Source organism: Thamnophis sirtalis, unplaced genomic scaffold, assembly GCF_051295495.1.
Source record: "Thamnophis sirtalis isolate CommonGarterSnake01/CBP01778 unplaced genomic scaffold, rThaSir2_p1.2 scaffold_9, whole genome shotgun sequence".
NCBI classification, from domain to species: Eukaryota; Metazoa; Chordata; class Lepidosauria; order Squamata; family Natricidae; genus Thamnophis; species Thamnophis sirtalis.
The window spans coordinates 18,047,668-18,063,948 of NW_028261389.1; the positions used below are offsets into that span (position 1 = coordinate 18,047,668).

General features: G+C 44.8%; 1 protein-coding gene across 5 annotated transcripts in view; it reads right to left on the reverse strand.

The window, feature by feature from the left end:
* Positions 1-213: 213 nt before the first annotated feature.
* Positions 214-16,281, reverse strand: part of DENND5B (DENN domain containing 5B) — a 135,457-nt gene continuing 119,389 nt past the window's right edge. For all 5 annotated transcript variants that reach the window (XM_087722967.1, XM_087722968.1, XM_087722971.1 and 2 more), the window contains 4 exons: positions 12,261-12,343; positions 11,261-11,387; positions 5,990-6,164; positions 214-4,016 (listed from right to left, as the gene is read on the reverse strand). In XM_087722967.1, coding sequence (XP_087579093.1) covers positions 3,833-4,016; positions 5,990-6,164; positions 11,261-11,387; positions 12,261-12,343 — 569 coding nt within the window. In that variant the 3' untranslated portion in view covers positions 214-3,832. The remainder of the gene's footprint in view (positions 4,017-5,989; positions 6,165-11,260; positions 11,388-12,260; positions 12,344-16,281) is intronic.

Genomic DNA, 16,281 nt, shown 5'->3' on the forward strand with positions numbered 1-16,281 from the left:
ATAATCCAAAACAGGTTTTCTAGACAGTCTTTCTCTAATCTCACCAGATGTTTACATATTAGGGTGTATTTTTTACCGGGCTTGATCTTGTGCATTGCCAAGGTGGTTTATAAATCTTATGTATAAGTTGATATAAATATTTCAGAATTCCCAGCAAATATGTCGATTATTTTTCTGGTTTCTTTTTAGGGTAACAAATCGCACAGGACACACTTTGCTATTCTCACAGTTTTATTTGTAAAGACCATTGCATGAAAAGCTGCATTTCGTTTTAATCCAAACTGGAGGAAAACAAACCCGCTTCAGTCTGTGATATGTATGCTAAAGTGCTTGAGATAACAATACTTTTCAACCAATATTCATTTCCTGAATATTATCCAATCCTGATTAATCTGCTAATGTGAAAGATAAAATAGCAACATATTCCGAAGAAACAATGGTTGGGGGAAAGGAAATATTTAGTAAACTACACCAGGTATTTTGTACATTTCAAGTTTAACACACAACATTTCCTTATGTGATAGACACTGTTGCTTGGAGAGGAGGGTGTATATCAATGAAATAACCACAAGCATATTTTTAAAACATATCCAGAAGAGGCAATTAACAGCACAAACCCAAAATTCTTCACTCAGAGGTAAGTCTCATTTAACACAGTGAAACCTAACTTTTGAGCAAACATGTTGCAGTGGCAAAGTTTGCAATTTAAAACAATTTCATTATGGTTACATATTAATCCACTTCTCAATTATAGTCCGTTTTCTCTGGGTTTTTTTCTTAAACTATGCTAGCATAGCAATAATAGAAAAAACATAGTGTTCTTCCTTTTACTTTGTAAATTAACAGAAAGCTTTGGTCATTTTAAATATTCAGCTTCTAAAAAATGAATAACCAGTTAACACTGATATGAATAGGATGCATTAAACTTTAGAAAGCATGACCCTCGCTATTTTGAGAACTACATCTTCATGATTTCTGAATGTTTGACAGACCAAATCACTTGGGCCCAAGTGATCAGTGCTGCCTGTTTAAAGGAGGGGAAAAATTGCACGCTATAGGTAAGAAGTCACCAAAAACTGCACTCCTGAAGTCATCAAACAGACTAGGCTATTAGAGCTCAATCCCATGCTTCAAAAATACCTCAAGGCTGTAATAATACTACATAGTTATACAGTACTTTATTGCCTAACAAGAATATACTGTACATAATGTTCCTTGCACGCCATTCATAGGCTGTGAAACAGAAAATGACATTGTCAGGGAAGATACTGACCACGACATACGAGGGACGATGTTGGAGACCTGTGACTTTTGAGCATAACGCATTTAACATTGTTCACATCCTGTCGGCAGAAAAGGATTTACAAACAACCCATGGATGCAAAAAATGGGGCAGAAATATGTTCAGCAATCCACCTCACCCCTGGTTCATCTGGAATGAATGGAGTCACCCAAGTAGCATTAGCCTTTTCTTTTAGAATGCCATATTATTGAAAACAAGCTTTGGGGCAGTTTTGTAACATGCAGAAAAACAAAACACATTATCGCTTATTTCTTCCTTTTCTCCATCTGGATCTTTTTCTCCACCTGGATATGGACCCCTGTCTTTGAGGCATTAAACAAAGAAAAGGTCCAGAAATATAAAAAGCTGAAATGGAGATTAAATAGAATCGCAGTCCGAAGTCTTGTCTCTTCGGGGGTAAGGTGAGGGACTGGATGCGAAATTACAAATAGTTCTCTGCTTATGGGAAGGTTAAAACCAAGAACTGAAATTTCAAAAGTTTAATTTTGAATAGTAATTTTGAATAGTTTAATTTTGAATAGCACATCCAGTAAGGAAAAATGACATAATACCCTTATCAGCTTTAATTAGGATTGCATCTTCGCTCATTGGACAAATATAGAAAGAATCATGCTATGTTCATTGACATACCTGCTCGGCATCAATATTACACAGGGATCTACCTGGGGTTCCTTGTGGTATTTGAAGATGTAGTTTATGATCACTGGGATAAAGTTCATAGGAAGGAATAATTGGAATCTTGCTTTCTTCCCACAGAAGTTATGTGAGGTATTTTTTTATCTCCCCCCAATGGATTTGAAGTTGTTGGCCTTCAAAATCCAGTTTCACATTCCCAAATCCCCTTGCGATGAATTGTATGCACTTATATAAATATGCCTGCTGGGATAACCTGTGGATTGCACGGGAGAAATTACATTTCAATCCATTTTCGGTGCTACCGTTGCTTCCCCAGTGACTGTGTTCCTTATCTTTGAATGGTGTGTTAAGGAGCAATGGGGAACTAATTCCCAAACCACACAGGTATAATGTAACTATCAGCTTTAAGTCTTTTCTGCTTGGAAAGCCATTTCTACATAATAACCAGATGTGGGTGGGGGTCTTAGCTACAATTTTTGCAGCAAGGTTCTTGTTCATGCAGGGAATCTGAGCAGAATGTGAGCATGGCGTCAAATAGGAAAATCCTCCAATATAGTAAAGCAATGTGCAAACTGCCCACGTTTCTAAATACAGGACAGGGAATAGACACAGGTTTATGGGCTGAATTCACACATTGCTTAAAGGCATTATGATTTGGTTTTGGGTTGTCATGACATGCAAGTGGAGTTGGGGGCTAAATGGTAGTTAATTTAGGACATTATTATTACTCTCTTATTGTGGTTTGGAACAGTAATAGGCTGCGTGGTATGGTTTTTCCTGGCTTATTCCTGGTTTATTTTTTATCCAAATCTAATCAATCAGCACAGTGCAAGAACAGCAAAATAAATAAACCAGGTAAGATAAACCTGTTTTGCACACCTGCGAGGCTAATTCAAACTTATACAACAAACTGAGTTTAAAATGAAGCACAGCTTATTGCAGTCTTTATCCAAAATTATCTGAAGGAACTCTACCTAAATTGCTGGTGGCAAAGCATCACATTTTCTTCCAAGTTTTCTTTCTCCTCTTTTAAGAAAGTAATGTGGCAGAAGCATGATTAGCCCAACATGAGGAAGGGGGGGGGGGGAGAGGAGGAAATTGGAAATATAATTAACAATCACAATTATAATACTGTTTTTCGTCCGTTGTTATCATCTCCAGTGGCAAAAATTTCTAAAACATCTTCCCGATCGTGGTACAAGTATTGCTCAGGGTTTAAAAAAAAACGACTCCTTGAGCTGATTGACAAGGTCCATCAGGAAGATGCAGAATCTCTACGACTTGGAGATGATTCAGGGGACACACAAAAAAGTTTGAATCTACAATAAATGGCATAACAAGAGATCAACATATTACGGGGAAGCCGCAAACCCTTTAGTCTCACGCAAGAGGTTCAGCAGTGGCTACCTTTGCAACACAGCTTCCTCCCACCCCTACTACATTTGTACAATATTTACAACATGAACTGTCCCCCCCCCCAACCTAATGCACCAATAATGCTTCCTCCCTTCCCCTACAAAGTTGTTTTAAGCTATCTTCCCCCCCACCCCTGGCCCTAGAACACCAATTCTAAGAAAAAAATTAGCATTTCTAAAGGAAGATAGCCTATTTACACACAATCAACACATGAAAATACTCTTTTGTACAAAACCTCTCGTTTGAAAACTAGGATACTACAACTGAGCTCCTTTGCAGTGTTTGGGGCAGATCAGTAAGAAGACCATGCTTGTTCAAGTCTTGTCTCACACCCATTTCCCAACCAGCCGATCTAAACACAGAGCGGGATATGATCACCAACAATTGCATTTTTACAGATTTCTGCTCTCTCCCCCATTTCATTTGCCAAGGGAAGGAGAGAAGTGTGAGAGGGAGAGGCACAAGTTGCCTGCAGGGTTACACATCCACCCCCTTGATAATTGACCCTTCCAAGACAATGTTGAAGTCCTGCAGTGCCTGTAAGACTCGGATGAGGGAGTTCACCATCATGCGATCGCGCAGAAGAGCGTTTTCTTCATACATCCGGCTAAGCGGGGGGCACTCTGCCAATAACGGAATCCACTGGGCGAGCAAATGATCCCTGTAGAGAAAGCATCACCAAGTTGTATCAGGTACATTATATTGTCTGCATAAGATGTAAAGTGCATTTAGGTTAAACAACAACAACAACAATAACAACAAATCCTGGCTGCCAGGTTACATCTAAGTAGTTAGAAACATGATTTAAGACTGGATGCCAAGAAGCCATAGGAGAATTTTGCAATGCATTTAGGGAATCAATTGAAGTCATTTATTCTGTTTTATGAAAATCTAGGGACAGGCTGAAATGCATAAAAGGTAAAGTTTCCCCTCGCACATATGTGCTAGTCGTTCCTGACTCTAGGGAGCGGTGCTCTTCTCCGTTTCAAAGCCAAAGAGCCAGCGCTGTCTGAAGACGTCTCCGTGGTCATGTGGCCGACATGACTAAACGCTGAAGGCACACGGAACGCTGTTACCTTCCCACCAAAGTTTGTTCCTATTTTTCTACCTGCATTTTTTATGTGCTTTCGAACTGCTAGGTTGGCAGAAGCTGGGACAAGTAACAGGAGCTCACTCTGTTACGCAGCGCTAGGGATTCGAACCATCAAACTTTCTGATTGACAACCTCAGAGTCTTAGCCACTGAGTAGCAGAAACTTGCAAGTGGCAATGCGCTCCCCCCTCCCTCCCTTTCTCTTTGTGGGAACTCAGGATCATATCTGAGACCTTTACTCAAGATTACATTCCTGCCCCAGGCTCAGTTTTCCTTTATCTGACATTGTCTTGGTATCTATTTTTCCTAATGAGGTCTAAATAACCTAGATCCGGGATGGCAAACCTATGGCACGCATGAGGCGTTGCCCTGTCAGCAGTTCAGCCTTTTTTAAAGCCATTTTTCGCCCTCCTCAGGCTCCAGAGGCTTTATAGGAGCCTAGGGAGGGCAAAAAGAGGCTCCCCTTCCCGGAGACCCTCCGGAGGCTTCAGGAGCTTCCTTGAAGCCTCGAGCGCAAAAAAACGGTCCTATGGGCAAACCGGAAGTTTGGGAACGGACTTCTGGTTTGCTCGTAGGGTCGGTTTAAGCCCTCTGGAGGCTTCAGGGACCTTTAGGAGGCTTCCCTGAAGCCTCTGGAGGACTAAAAACTATCCTATGAGCAAACCGGAAGTCATTTCCGGTTTGCTCGTAGGGTTGGTTTAAGCCCTCTGGAGGCTTCAGGGAAGTCTCCTGAAGGTCTCTGAAGCCTCAAGAGGGGCGGGGGAGGCTATTTTCGCTCTCCCCAGGCCTCTGGAGCCTCAGGAGGGCGATAAAAGCATGCAAAAAATGGGGGGGGGGCTCTCATGCGCGCATGCGCACTGGGGTGTGTCATGCATTGCATTATGGGTGCAGCACTCCTGCACACAACCCCCCTGCGCTCCCCCCACTTATGGCACGTGAGCAAAAAAAGGTCCTCCATTGTTGACCTAGATACCTTAAGACAATAAAATGTTACTGATTTTATATTTAAAAACAACAATTTCTGACAACCTTTAAGGAAACATAGTAAATGACATTTTTTTTAACAAAAGGATTAGGGTTATAGAAGTCCTACACAAGTTGCTACTTATCACAATTGTGACATTGGCTTATACTAAGAAAATCTTATATTTCTTTAAAAGATTCACAACCTGCTTTTCTTCAAGGAATACAAGGGGGCTTGGTAGCACACCCTCCTCCAACTTCTCACCATTATAACACTCTATGAGTAAATGAATTAAGAGGTAACAGAACAGAGTTGGAAGGGATCTTAGAGGTCTACTAGTCCAACCCTGTGTTCAGGCAGGAAACCCTATATCAATTTCAGACAAATGGTTGTCCAATCTCTTCTTAAAAACTTCTAGTGTTGGAGCATTTACAATTTCTAGAGGCAATGATGAAAAGATCATGAATAGATAATAATTTCAGTCGGTTCCCAAGGCTGAGAATCTTGGCCTCCGTCGTTCAACATTGTTATATGATGTATTTCATTTCAAAATTCTTCCTGTTTAAATTTCTACATACCGGGTTCCAAAGCAAATTAGAATTTGGAATTTGCCATCCTTCCCTATGTTCCGCGGAGCAGTACTGATGGCACTGACGTAGTGGCAAAAGGTTTTGCGGGAGGATTTTTGAAGGAGGACATTGTCTTCATTGTCTTCAATCTGGTCAGTCATCTCAAAATAGGCTACAGCTTTTTCTGAACGTGGAGAAAAGAGAGAATGAAGTCACCAAACACAGAACAATATCTTAGTCAGTGAATTTGCTATTTTCTCTGAGAAAGTCACTGGATTAAAAAATAATGTTCCAATGGTGTCTCTGCCTCTTGCTTTTCAGGATCCTTGCCTTTCTGAATTTTTTTCAGTTACCATATTTTTCGGAGTATAAGATGCTCTGAAGTATAAGATGCACCTAGCTTTTGTGGAGGAAAAAAAGAAAAAAATCTGCCTCTGCCTCTCAGCAATTTGCCTCCTTGCAGCAACAGCAAACAGCCTGTTTCAGTTTCAGCACAGCCTGATTAGCACAAGCAGCTGATTGTCGGTTGGATCGGCCTCCCGATGATCAGCTGTTTCAGACTGCAGGAATTACCCTAGCCTATTGCCGTCTCTGTAAGCCCCATTTTCAGCCTCCGTGCGTCCCATCTTCCACCTGTTCCGGGTGGTGGGGATCAGAATGGGCAGAAAATGGGGCATGTAGAGGTGCAGAGGACAAAAATGGGATGTGGAGGCCGAAATGGGGTGCACGGAGGCAGCAATAGGCAATGGCAATCCCTGTAGGCTGAAACAGCTGATCATCAGGAGGCCAATCCAACCGACAATCAGCTGCTTGTGCTATTCAGGCTGCGCTGAAGATGAAATTGAAATGGGCTGTTTGCTGCTAGGATGCAGAGGCCAAAGGGTGGAGGCCGACAGGTGGGTGGGGCTACATTCGGTGTATAAGACACACCCAAATTTTCACCCTCTTTTTTTGTGTGTGTGTGGGGGGGGGAGAAAGTGCGTCTAATACTCTGAAAAATATGGTACTCAACGTATTTATTTAGGAATGAATTGAAGGCACAAAGTATAGTTTCCACTGAACTCAGTGGCACTTCCTTCTGAGCTTTCACACAACTCAAAATTTTTAAGAGAGATTAAGTAGGTCCTTGAGATAAACTATGGATTTTCACAAGCCATTCAAACAAAAACTTTTTTGGGTAAAAGTAGGTGGCACAAAACAGCGTACAGGTAGTCTCGACTTACAACTGCAATTGAACCCAAAATTTCTGTTGTTAGGTGAGACATTTATTAAATGAATGTTGCCTCACTTTACAATCTTTCTTGCCGCAGTTGTTAAGTGACTGCAGTTGATGTTAGTAAACCAGTTGTTAAGTGAATCTGGCTTCCCCATTGACTTTGCTTGTCAGAAGATCACAAAAAGTGATCGCACAACCTTGCAACGTAGCAATGGTCATAAATATGAACCATTGCCAAGCATCTGAATTTTGATCGCATGATCACGGGGATGCTGGAAAGGTTGTAACTGTGAAAAACAGTCATAAGTTACTTTTTCCAGTGCCATTGTAACTTTGGACGGTCACTAAATGAACTGTTGTAAGTTGAGGACTACCTGTAGTGTAAAAAATGGAAGCACTGCACCCAATTCAAGCCAAGGGACGATTGAAATGTATGTTGGTTATGTAATTATATAGCTGAGTACATTTTCATGATCAGTTGCATTCCTTTTAATACCTAGCCAGCATTAAGATAAGACTTATTTGTGGCAATTATCACTTTGCCAAATACTTATTAAGTAAGGAAAAGTTACAGTAACATTTCTGCAGTTAGGTATGGAGTGAATTTTATGAATGACAGCAAAGTCAGTGCTAGAGCTGCTGCTAATTTAGGTCCGTAAATGCATTCCTAACGTATTAAGACACTGTAGCCATGGCTTTAGATCGAATTGCTACCCTTAAGGCATCTACTGCAGACATAATCTCTGCATTCTCTGATTTGACACTAGAGCTGCAAATGAAGGATCACTCTGCAAAGACAGACTTGTTTAAAAGGGAAGCTATGACACAGGATATGTCAGTTATTTGGAGAGATTCTGGCTATAGTAAGGGGAATAGTTAAACCATTTGTCTCTATCATTGGTCTCTTTCATTCTCCGGGTTAACAGTGGGGTAAAAAAAAAACCACTAGAGTCAGCAGAAAACAACAACTGAATTAGCTGAGAAGTAGCTCATTTTGGCTATTCTGATTTTTTTTTTAAGAAGTTGAATCCAAAGTGTCACTACTTCCTCAACAGCAACCAATGATAAAAATATCAAAATAGAACTTCTGCCTTTTAGTGGAACAGGTAGTCCTCAATTTACGACCATAATTTTTCCCAAATACAATCACTCTGCTTAACAACTCATTCCCACAATACTGCGAAATTATTTACTAAGACTGTATCACTATTCTTCTCTTCCTTCCTAGTATCTATCTCTTCCCACTTATGATTATAACTATGTTGCTTGTATTGTTTATTTGTTTATTAGTACGATTTGATAGCTTATTGGTAACCTTGACTATCACTAAGTGTTGCATCTTTTTATTCTGGATGAATGTATTTTATTCTCTTTATGTACCCTGAGAGCATTTGTACCAAAGACAAATTCAATCAATAGCAATAGCAGTTAGACTTATATACCGCTTCATAGGGCTTTCAGCCCTCTCTAAGCGGTTTACAGAGTCAGCATATTGCCCCCAACAACAATCCGGGTCCTCATTTTACCCACCTCGGAAGGATGGAAGGCTGAGTCAACCCTGAGCCGGTGAGATTTGAACAGCCGAACTGCAGAACTGCAGTCAGCTGAAGTAGCCTGCAGTGCTGCATTTAACCACTGCGCCACCTTGGCTCTTAAATCAGACTTGGCCAATAAAGAATTCTATTCTATTCTACTCTACTCTACCCCAACATTTCCCAAGTGAAGCATTTGTTAAGTGAGTTTTGCCACATTTTACAACCTTTCTTGTCGCAGTTGTTAAGTGAAACACGGCAGTTGTTAAGTTGGTAACATGGTTCTTAAGTGAACCTGGCATCAATGGGACTTTGCTTGTCAGAAGGTCGCAAAAGGGGATCACATGATGCTGGAACGCTGCACCCGTCATAAACATGAGTCAGTTGCCAAGCTTATGAATTTTGATCACATGACCATGGGGATGCTGCAACGGTCGTAAGTGTGAGAAATGGTCATAAGTCACTTTTTCCAGTGCCGCCGTAACTTCAAATGGTCACTAAATGAACTGTTGTTGAGGATTACCTGCACTTAAACTGGCTGCCTGAGTTGGATACCTCACTGAGCAAGTTCTAAGAATACTTAGCGACCGTTTTTTCTTTTAAAACTGGATAAACAACAATCGACATGTTCAGTAACAGATGGGAGAATGTTAAAAACAAGAGATGAAGAATTTTTCGAGGGGAGATAGGATGCTATCTCCTGTCAAGTGACGTGTCATGGCATCACCAGAAGGGGCAATTCTAACACTGACAGTAAAGAAAAATGGGATTGGAGATCTATATTAATTGGACGCAAACTGTGTTAGGAATATAATCTAACGGTTGGGTTGACAATATATAAATCATGTAACAATGCTATACCTGTTTCTTTAAATCATACTGTAAAATTTGATTGGTTGCTGTTTCCTCAATCGGCCATAAGAGGGAGCCAGAATGACTGTTAGCTCTCTGTTCGTTAGATGCTGGGCTGATCTGATCTGATCTGAGTGCCTTGAGCTATTGTAAGTTTTGCAACTGCTAGCAAACTTTGAATACTGAACTGATTATATGATACTGAACTATTTTATTTGGATTATCCCTTAACTGAAAGACATTGATGACTGACTGTCTTATCCGTGTATGACTTGGACTGTTTGATGGACTCTGATACCTCTACTTCCATGAAAGTAAAAGCCTATTTAAACTGCAGTGTCTCTGTATGCTGGTTTGTGTGTTCTCCAACACAACTCTCACAATGCTTCTCTGAATGCACTTGCTCTCCCAACGGGGAGTTTACCTAACAAACTGCTATCTTGCAGGGTTCTTGGTGTTCTCTGAGCAGCTTTCTTGCAGATGTTTCATTAATTTAACTAGGTAACGTCATCAAGCATCCATCACTGATGATGTTACCTAGTTTGGTAATGAAATGTCTGCAAAGAAAACAACCAAGTTCAGGGAATTGCAAGGGCCTGGTAGTTTAATCTTGAACTACAGTCTCTTCTAACAAAACTGCTATCATTCTCATCTTTAAAAGCCCCCTTACTGAAAAAAGATTTCAAGTTACATCACCAACATTTGAGGGGAAAGGCTGTGGGGGAAGGGGGAGCCCCCAATAAGGTTCTGCAGCTGAAGATGACCGTCTCTGCATTAAGATCTAAACTGCGGTTGCCTTATTTAATGACCATAATTCAGCCAGGAATTTCTGACATTGTTGTGGTCCTTAATGGATCAGTACAGGATATGACTTGATTTTGCAATTGTTTTTACTATGGTGGTAAAGCGAATCATCATGGTCATTAAGTGAACAATATGGTGGTTGAAACAAATCCATTCTCCTGGGTCAGCATTCTTTTTTCCAGAAACCAGCAAAAAAACAACAACAGAAATTGTGCAAATTGTGGTCACATTTGTAATATGAGCCAGCGCGTGAAAAGCAACTACATGATTGTGTCGGGATAGTTGTGGTGACTGTTGTAACTTCATAAGTTACTTTTTTTTGGGGGGGGGGGGGGGGGTTGATCATAACATTGAATGGCCATCAAGTGCCCAGTTGTTAAGTGAGGACTACCTGTAGTTCACACCAAACAACAACCAGGCAAACGTACCACTGCCAGAGGCATCACGGGCCTTTGCTATTTCCAGGCTGGCCATGTGGGTCACATTAAAGCACCCCATGGGCCGGATCCGGCCCGCGGGCCTTGAGTTTGACACCCCTGCCCTAGCTATTTTCCATCATAAGCACCATCTACTCCAAGGGATCTCTACTCTACTTGAAGAGCCAAGGTGGCGCAGTGGTTAGGGTGCAGTACTGCAGGCCACTTCAGCTGACTGTTATCTGCAGTTCAGCGGTTCTAATCTCACCGGCTCAAGGTTGACTCAGCCTTCCATCCTTCCGAGGTGGGTGAAATGAGGACCCAGACTGTGGGGGTGATATGCTGACTCTGTAAACCGCTTAGAGAGGGCTGAAAGCCCTATGAAGTGGTATATAAGTCTAACTGCTATTGCTATTGCTACTCCTCAGAGCTCAACTGAACCAAAGAAGCAGAACTTTACCTATGAAATCCCAAATGAAGACATTCTTATGGAAGAGACGTGCAGACTTGAAACCATGGTGGAAAACCTGCTCCAATGCCATCACCAGGCCATTTTCCCCACACAGAAGAACGGTAAGGCTTCCGCGCTGCAGAAGGAGGGGGGAAAAAAGAATCTTTTTCAGAAATTTACAGAAATATTTACAGTTCTGCTGCATCTGGAATAATGCACTGCTGAACTGCAAGGTAGCATCTCTTCATTTTGGCTTATTCAGGAGAAGCAAAAGAAAGTGTGCATTTACAAAAAGAAGCCAAGAAAAAAGAAAGGCTCAAAATACACATTCTGCTCCAGGAATATCTAACCCCAATCAGAAATGTTGAGTTAGCAGTTTCTTCTAAACCTTTATTTTCACAGACTCATGAAAACAGAATAGCGACCTATTTGGTAGTAAGCTTCTTTAGATTTTCATGTACAGGGTTCATATTCTTGATTTGGTATATTTCCAATTATAGACCGTTCTCTTGCCCATCTTAACCATTTTATGCATCACTTAAAATGTGACACAGTTTTCTACTTGCATTTTACATGCTTGCGAACTGCTATGTTGGCAGAAGCTGGGACAAATAACGGGAGCTCACCCCATTATGCGGCACTAGAGATTCGAACCGCCAACCTTTCTGATCAAGCAGCTCAGTGTCTTAGCCACTGAGCCATCACGTCCCCTTGGAGTACTTTACTAGTTTAAGCAAACTTTATACTTTCATCCAGCCAGTTTCAGACTTATACAAATGTAGGTATGCTATATGCGTGGAGCTGACATATGCTGCAGGATCGCTGTTATTTAACAAGGATCTAATAAGGTATTAATAAAATGAGATAATGGATGTCACGATTCGTGAGGATGATGAATCTGATGTGATATAAAATAAATATCATTCTTCCCCACCTGTACAATACATTCCATCAACCATTAAAGTTATTTGCTAATGCGCCCTATTACGTCAAATGTGTAAGAGACTACCTCTTTTTCAGGCTTATGGAAATGTTTCACAATATTGTTCACGGCTTCCCCTATGCCTTCTTGGATCTGACCTGCATTAGGTTCTGAAAGAAACAATAAAACAATAAGTGGTTTATTCATTAGGTCGATATTTCTCCAGGGCCAAACAATGATGCATACAGCATTCTCTCCTCCAATGTTACTTCTGCAACAAATTGGTGATGTAATTGGCGGGCGGGCAGGAGGTTACCAAGTGACTGACCAAAAACCATCTCAAGAACTTCCAGGGTTGACTTGAAGCAAAGTTCAAACTGGGGTCTCACTGATCTAGTCCAATAGTTTACCAGAGCACTGCACTGCCTCTGTCTCTCAGTTATACACTTTCAATTTTGCAGAGAAGTGACTTTAAATTTAGCACTTCAAGCACAGCAGCCAGGAGATTTTGAAAAATGGCATAGGCCGAGACCACTATTATGAGACGCAGTGCCAGCCAACCAGGGGTGGGTTTCTCGCCCCATTCCAACCGGTTGGAACGGGGCCGGCAGCGTCCTTGTGCATGCGCGCGATGCACGCATGCGTACTAGCATCTGCGCGACGCTCCAGCTGCTCCTGGAGGATCGTGCAGGCACTGTATGCGTCCAGCGCATGCGTAGAAGCACAGAACTCGTCAAAACCGGGTAAGGACCGCGGGCGGGTGGGCACGCCCTTCGCCGCTCCCGGAAGTTACTTACTTCCAGATTCACCGACCAACCGGTTCGCAGGTGGTGTGTACCAAGGACCTGTGGGTAGCCAGGAATGACTGAGGCAGAGACGGGAACAAAAGGCTAACAAGTTTATTCCCTCAAATAACAAGCTAACAGTTCAGAACCGGCTTATAACAAGAATGCCGCCGCTGCTCGTTGGACAGCTCCCTATTTATACAGGAGCTGTCAAACGATCAGCCAATCAGGTGTCGAATTGCTTCCCGCTTAAACTCTTTGTTCTGGCGGCTGCGCAGAACACAACACCCCTCCCTCCTAAGTTCGCGCAAGCGTAGTCTTGCAAGTACGCTGGCCGCCGCCTGACTCGGCCGGATGCCCGGGGCCCTTCTGCCCCGCTTGGCGGCTCTGGTTGCTCGTCCTCGGCCGAGGACTCTGCGCCTGAGGATGGTGACTGCTCGGGTCGCCGAGGAAGAACACAGGAGGGTGCTGGCCCACCAGGTAAGTCGCCGCTTCGGTTTGGAACGCTGGCAGCTTGCTCGACGTCGGCCTCCTCGTCGCGGGGCGCCCCATCGCTGGTCGCCGCTGCTGGGCTCGTTGGGCTGGTCGGTGACTGCTGGCAAGGTTGCCCCGGTTGCCTGCTCCGCAACTGGTCGCAGTGACGTTTCCACGTTCTGCCGTCGAGGAGCCGGACCCTGTAGGAGCAGGGACCGGTCTGATCAGTCACTTTGCCCGGTAGCCACAAGGGATGCCCCCCATAATTGCGGGCATACACTGCTTCCCCCTGGGCAAAGGATCTCGTCCCTCCCTGAGAGTCCAAAGGCTTCGGGGTCGAGTATGCAGGGTGCAATCGGTCAAGGGTTGTTCGCAGCCGCCGTCCCATAAGGAGCTCGGCTGGGCTGGTGTTGGATTCTGGAGAAGGTGTGGAGCGGTGAGCCAGCAAGAAAGCATCAATGCGTTCTTGCCAGGGCAGGTGATCCATCTTGGAAAGGGCCTCTTTGACGGACCGCACAGCGCGCTCCGCCAAACCATTACTAGAGGGGTGAAAGGGAGAAGTAAGGGCATGCCGGATGCCCTGGGACGCTAGGAAGGCCTCAAACTTGGCAGCAGTCAGTTGTGGTCCGTTATCGGACACCAACACGTCGGGCAGCCCATGGGTGGCAAAGACGTGTCGGAGGGTGGCGATAAGCGCATCTGCTGTGGTGGAAGACATGTGGATAGCCTCGACCCATTTAGAGAAGGCATCCACGACAATCAAGAGCATGCGGCCCTGAATGGGGCCCGCAAAATCAATGTGTATTCGCGACCAGGGAGAGGATGGTGGCTCCCATGTTCGGGGCTCTGCTTTGGGAGGTAACGCTTGGGCGCCCTGGCATTTTGGGCACCCGGCAACATGGGCTGCTATATCGTGGTCCAATTTGGGCCACCAGACATAACTTCTGCCCAGGGCTTTCATTCGGACAATGCCGGGGTGTGCTAGGTGAAGCTGTTTCAGGACGGTAGTCCTCAGTGAGGCCGGCACCACGACGCGGTGGCCCCACAGCAAACAGCCGCGCTGAACGGAAAGTTCCGGCAGCCTTGATTTGAAGGGGAGGAAAATAGGATCCACGGGATCCTTGGGCCACCCTCGCCTAACCCAATCTAGTGCCCGGGATATTACCTGATCCCTTGCTGACAACCGGGCGATGTCGGCGGCAGAAATTGGAAGGTTGAGGTCGTCAATGAGGAAGACGGGGGCGGCAGCAGCAGGGTCTTCAGGAGCATCCGGCAAAGGGCAACGGCTGAGGGCATCGGCGTGAGCGATCTGTTTCCCCGGTCGGTGCAGGAGCAGGTAGTCGTAGGAGGCGAGGAACACGGACCAACGTGTCATTCGGGGAGACAGCACCTGCGGGGCAGGGCGGTCGCCGGCGAGCAACCCCAGCAACGGCTTGTGATCAGTGACAATTTGGAAAGGGCGGCCATACAAATAATGATGGAAACGCCGCACCCCGGCCACAATCGCGAGGGCCTCTTTATCAATTTGTGCGTAGTTGCGCTCAGAAGCAGAGAGAGTGCGGGAAAAATAGGCAACTGGCACCTCTGCTCCGCTAGGCAACTGGTGTGACAGCACGGCGCCCACCCCGTAGGGTGAAGCGTCGCAGGCGAGCACTAAAGGCAAGTGCTCGCTGTATTGAACAAGGACGTCGTTGGAAATCAAAAGGTGTTTTACAGCCCTAAACGCGGATGCCTCCCGCCGGCCCCAAACCCAGGCAGCCCCAGAGTCTAGGAGACGGTGGAGTGGCTCCGCAACAGAGGCTTTATGCGGCAGGAAGACCGCATAGAAATTGAGTAGGCCTAAAAAGGCCTGTAATTCAGCTCTATTAGTAGGTGCAGGGGCCTCAAGGATGGCTTTGGTCTTGGCAGCAGTGGGATGGATGCCATTGCCATCAATGAGAAACCCCAGGAATTCTATCTGTGACACCGCAACCTGGCATTTGTCTCTCTTAACCTTCAGGCCCACTTTTTGGAATTTTTGGAGAACCATGCGCAAACGGGCCATGAGTTCATCCATGGTGGTGGCTGACACAAGGACGTCGTCAAAATAGGGGACGACGCCTTGGAGTCCTTGGAGCAACCGCTCCATCAAACTTTGGAAAAGTCCAGGGGCGATGCTCACCCCAAACTGCAATCTGCGGCAACGGAATGCGCCTCGGTGCGTGATAATCGTCTGTGCCTCAGCTGCTTCGTCGTCCACGACTAGTTGTTGATACGCCTGTGCAAGGTCGAGTTTTGCAAAAATTGATCCCTCGCCCAGAGTGTGTAGGAGGTGCTGGACCACTGGCACTGGGTACGCATTGGAAGGCAGGGCACGGTTGATCGAACAGCGGTAGTCTGCGCAGATCCTCACACTTCCGTCTGGCTTAATTGGCAGCACGATGGGTGTTTCCCATCGTGCATGATCCACTGGTTCGAGGACGCCCTGAGCTACGAGTTTGTCCAGCTCGGCGTCCACCTTCGGCTTGAGTGCAATTGGAACTCGGCGTGGCTTCATTCGCACCGGTTGCACTGATGGGTCGAGGTTAAAAGACACAGGCGTTCCTGTGTATTTGCCTAAGGTGCCATCGAAGACAGCTGGGAATTCGTTGACTAAGCAGTCGAGTGCAGTTGCGCCGAGGTGGTGTATTCCGCTGACTTGCATCCCTAGGGACTGGAACCAGTCGAGACCTAGAAGGCTGGGCAGTCGTCCCTCGACTTTGATGAGGGGTAGCCGGCCGTCAAACCCCTTGAACTGCACTCTGACTTTCCGGGTGCCTATTACTGGAATCAGGTTGCCCTGATAGTCTCTTAAAGTTAAATTACAGTCT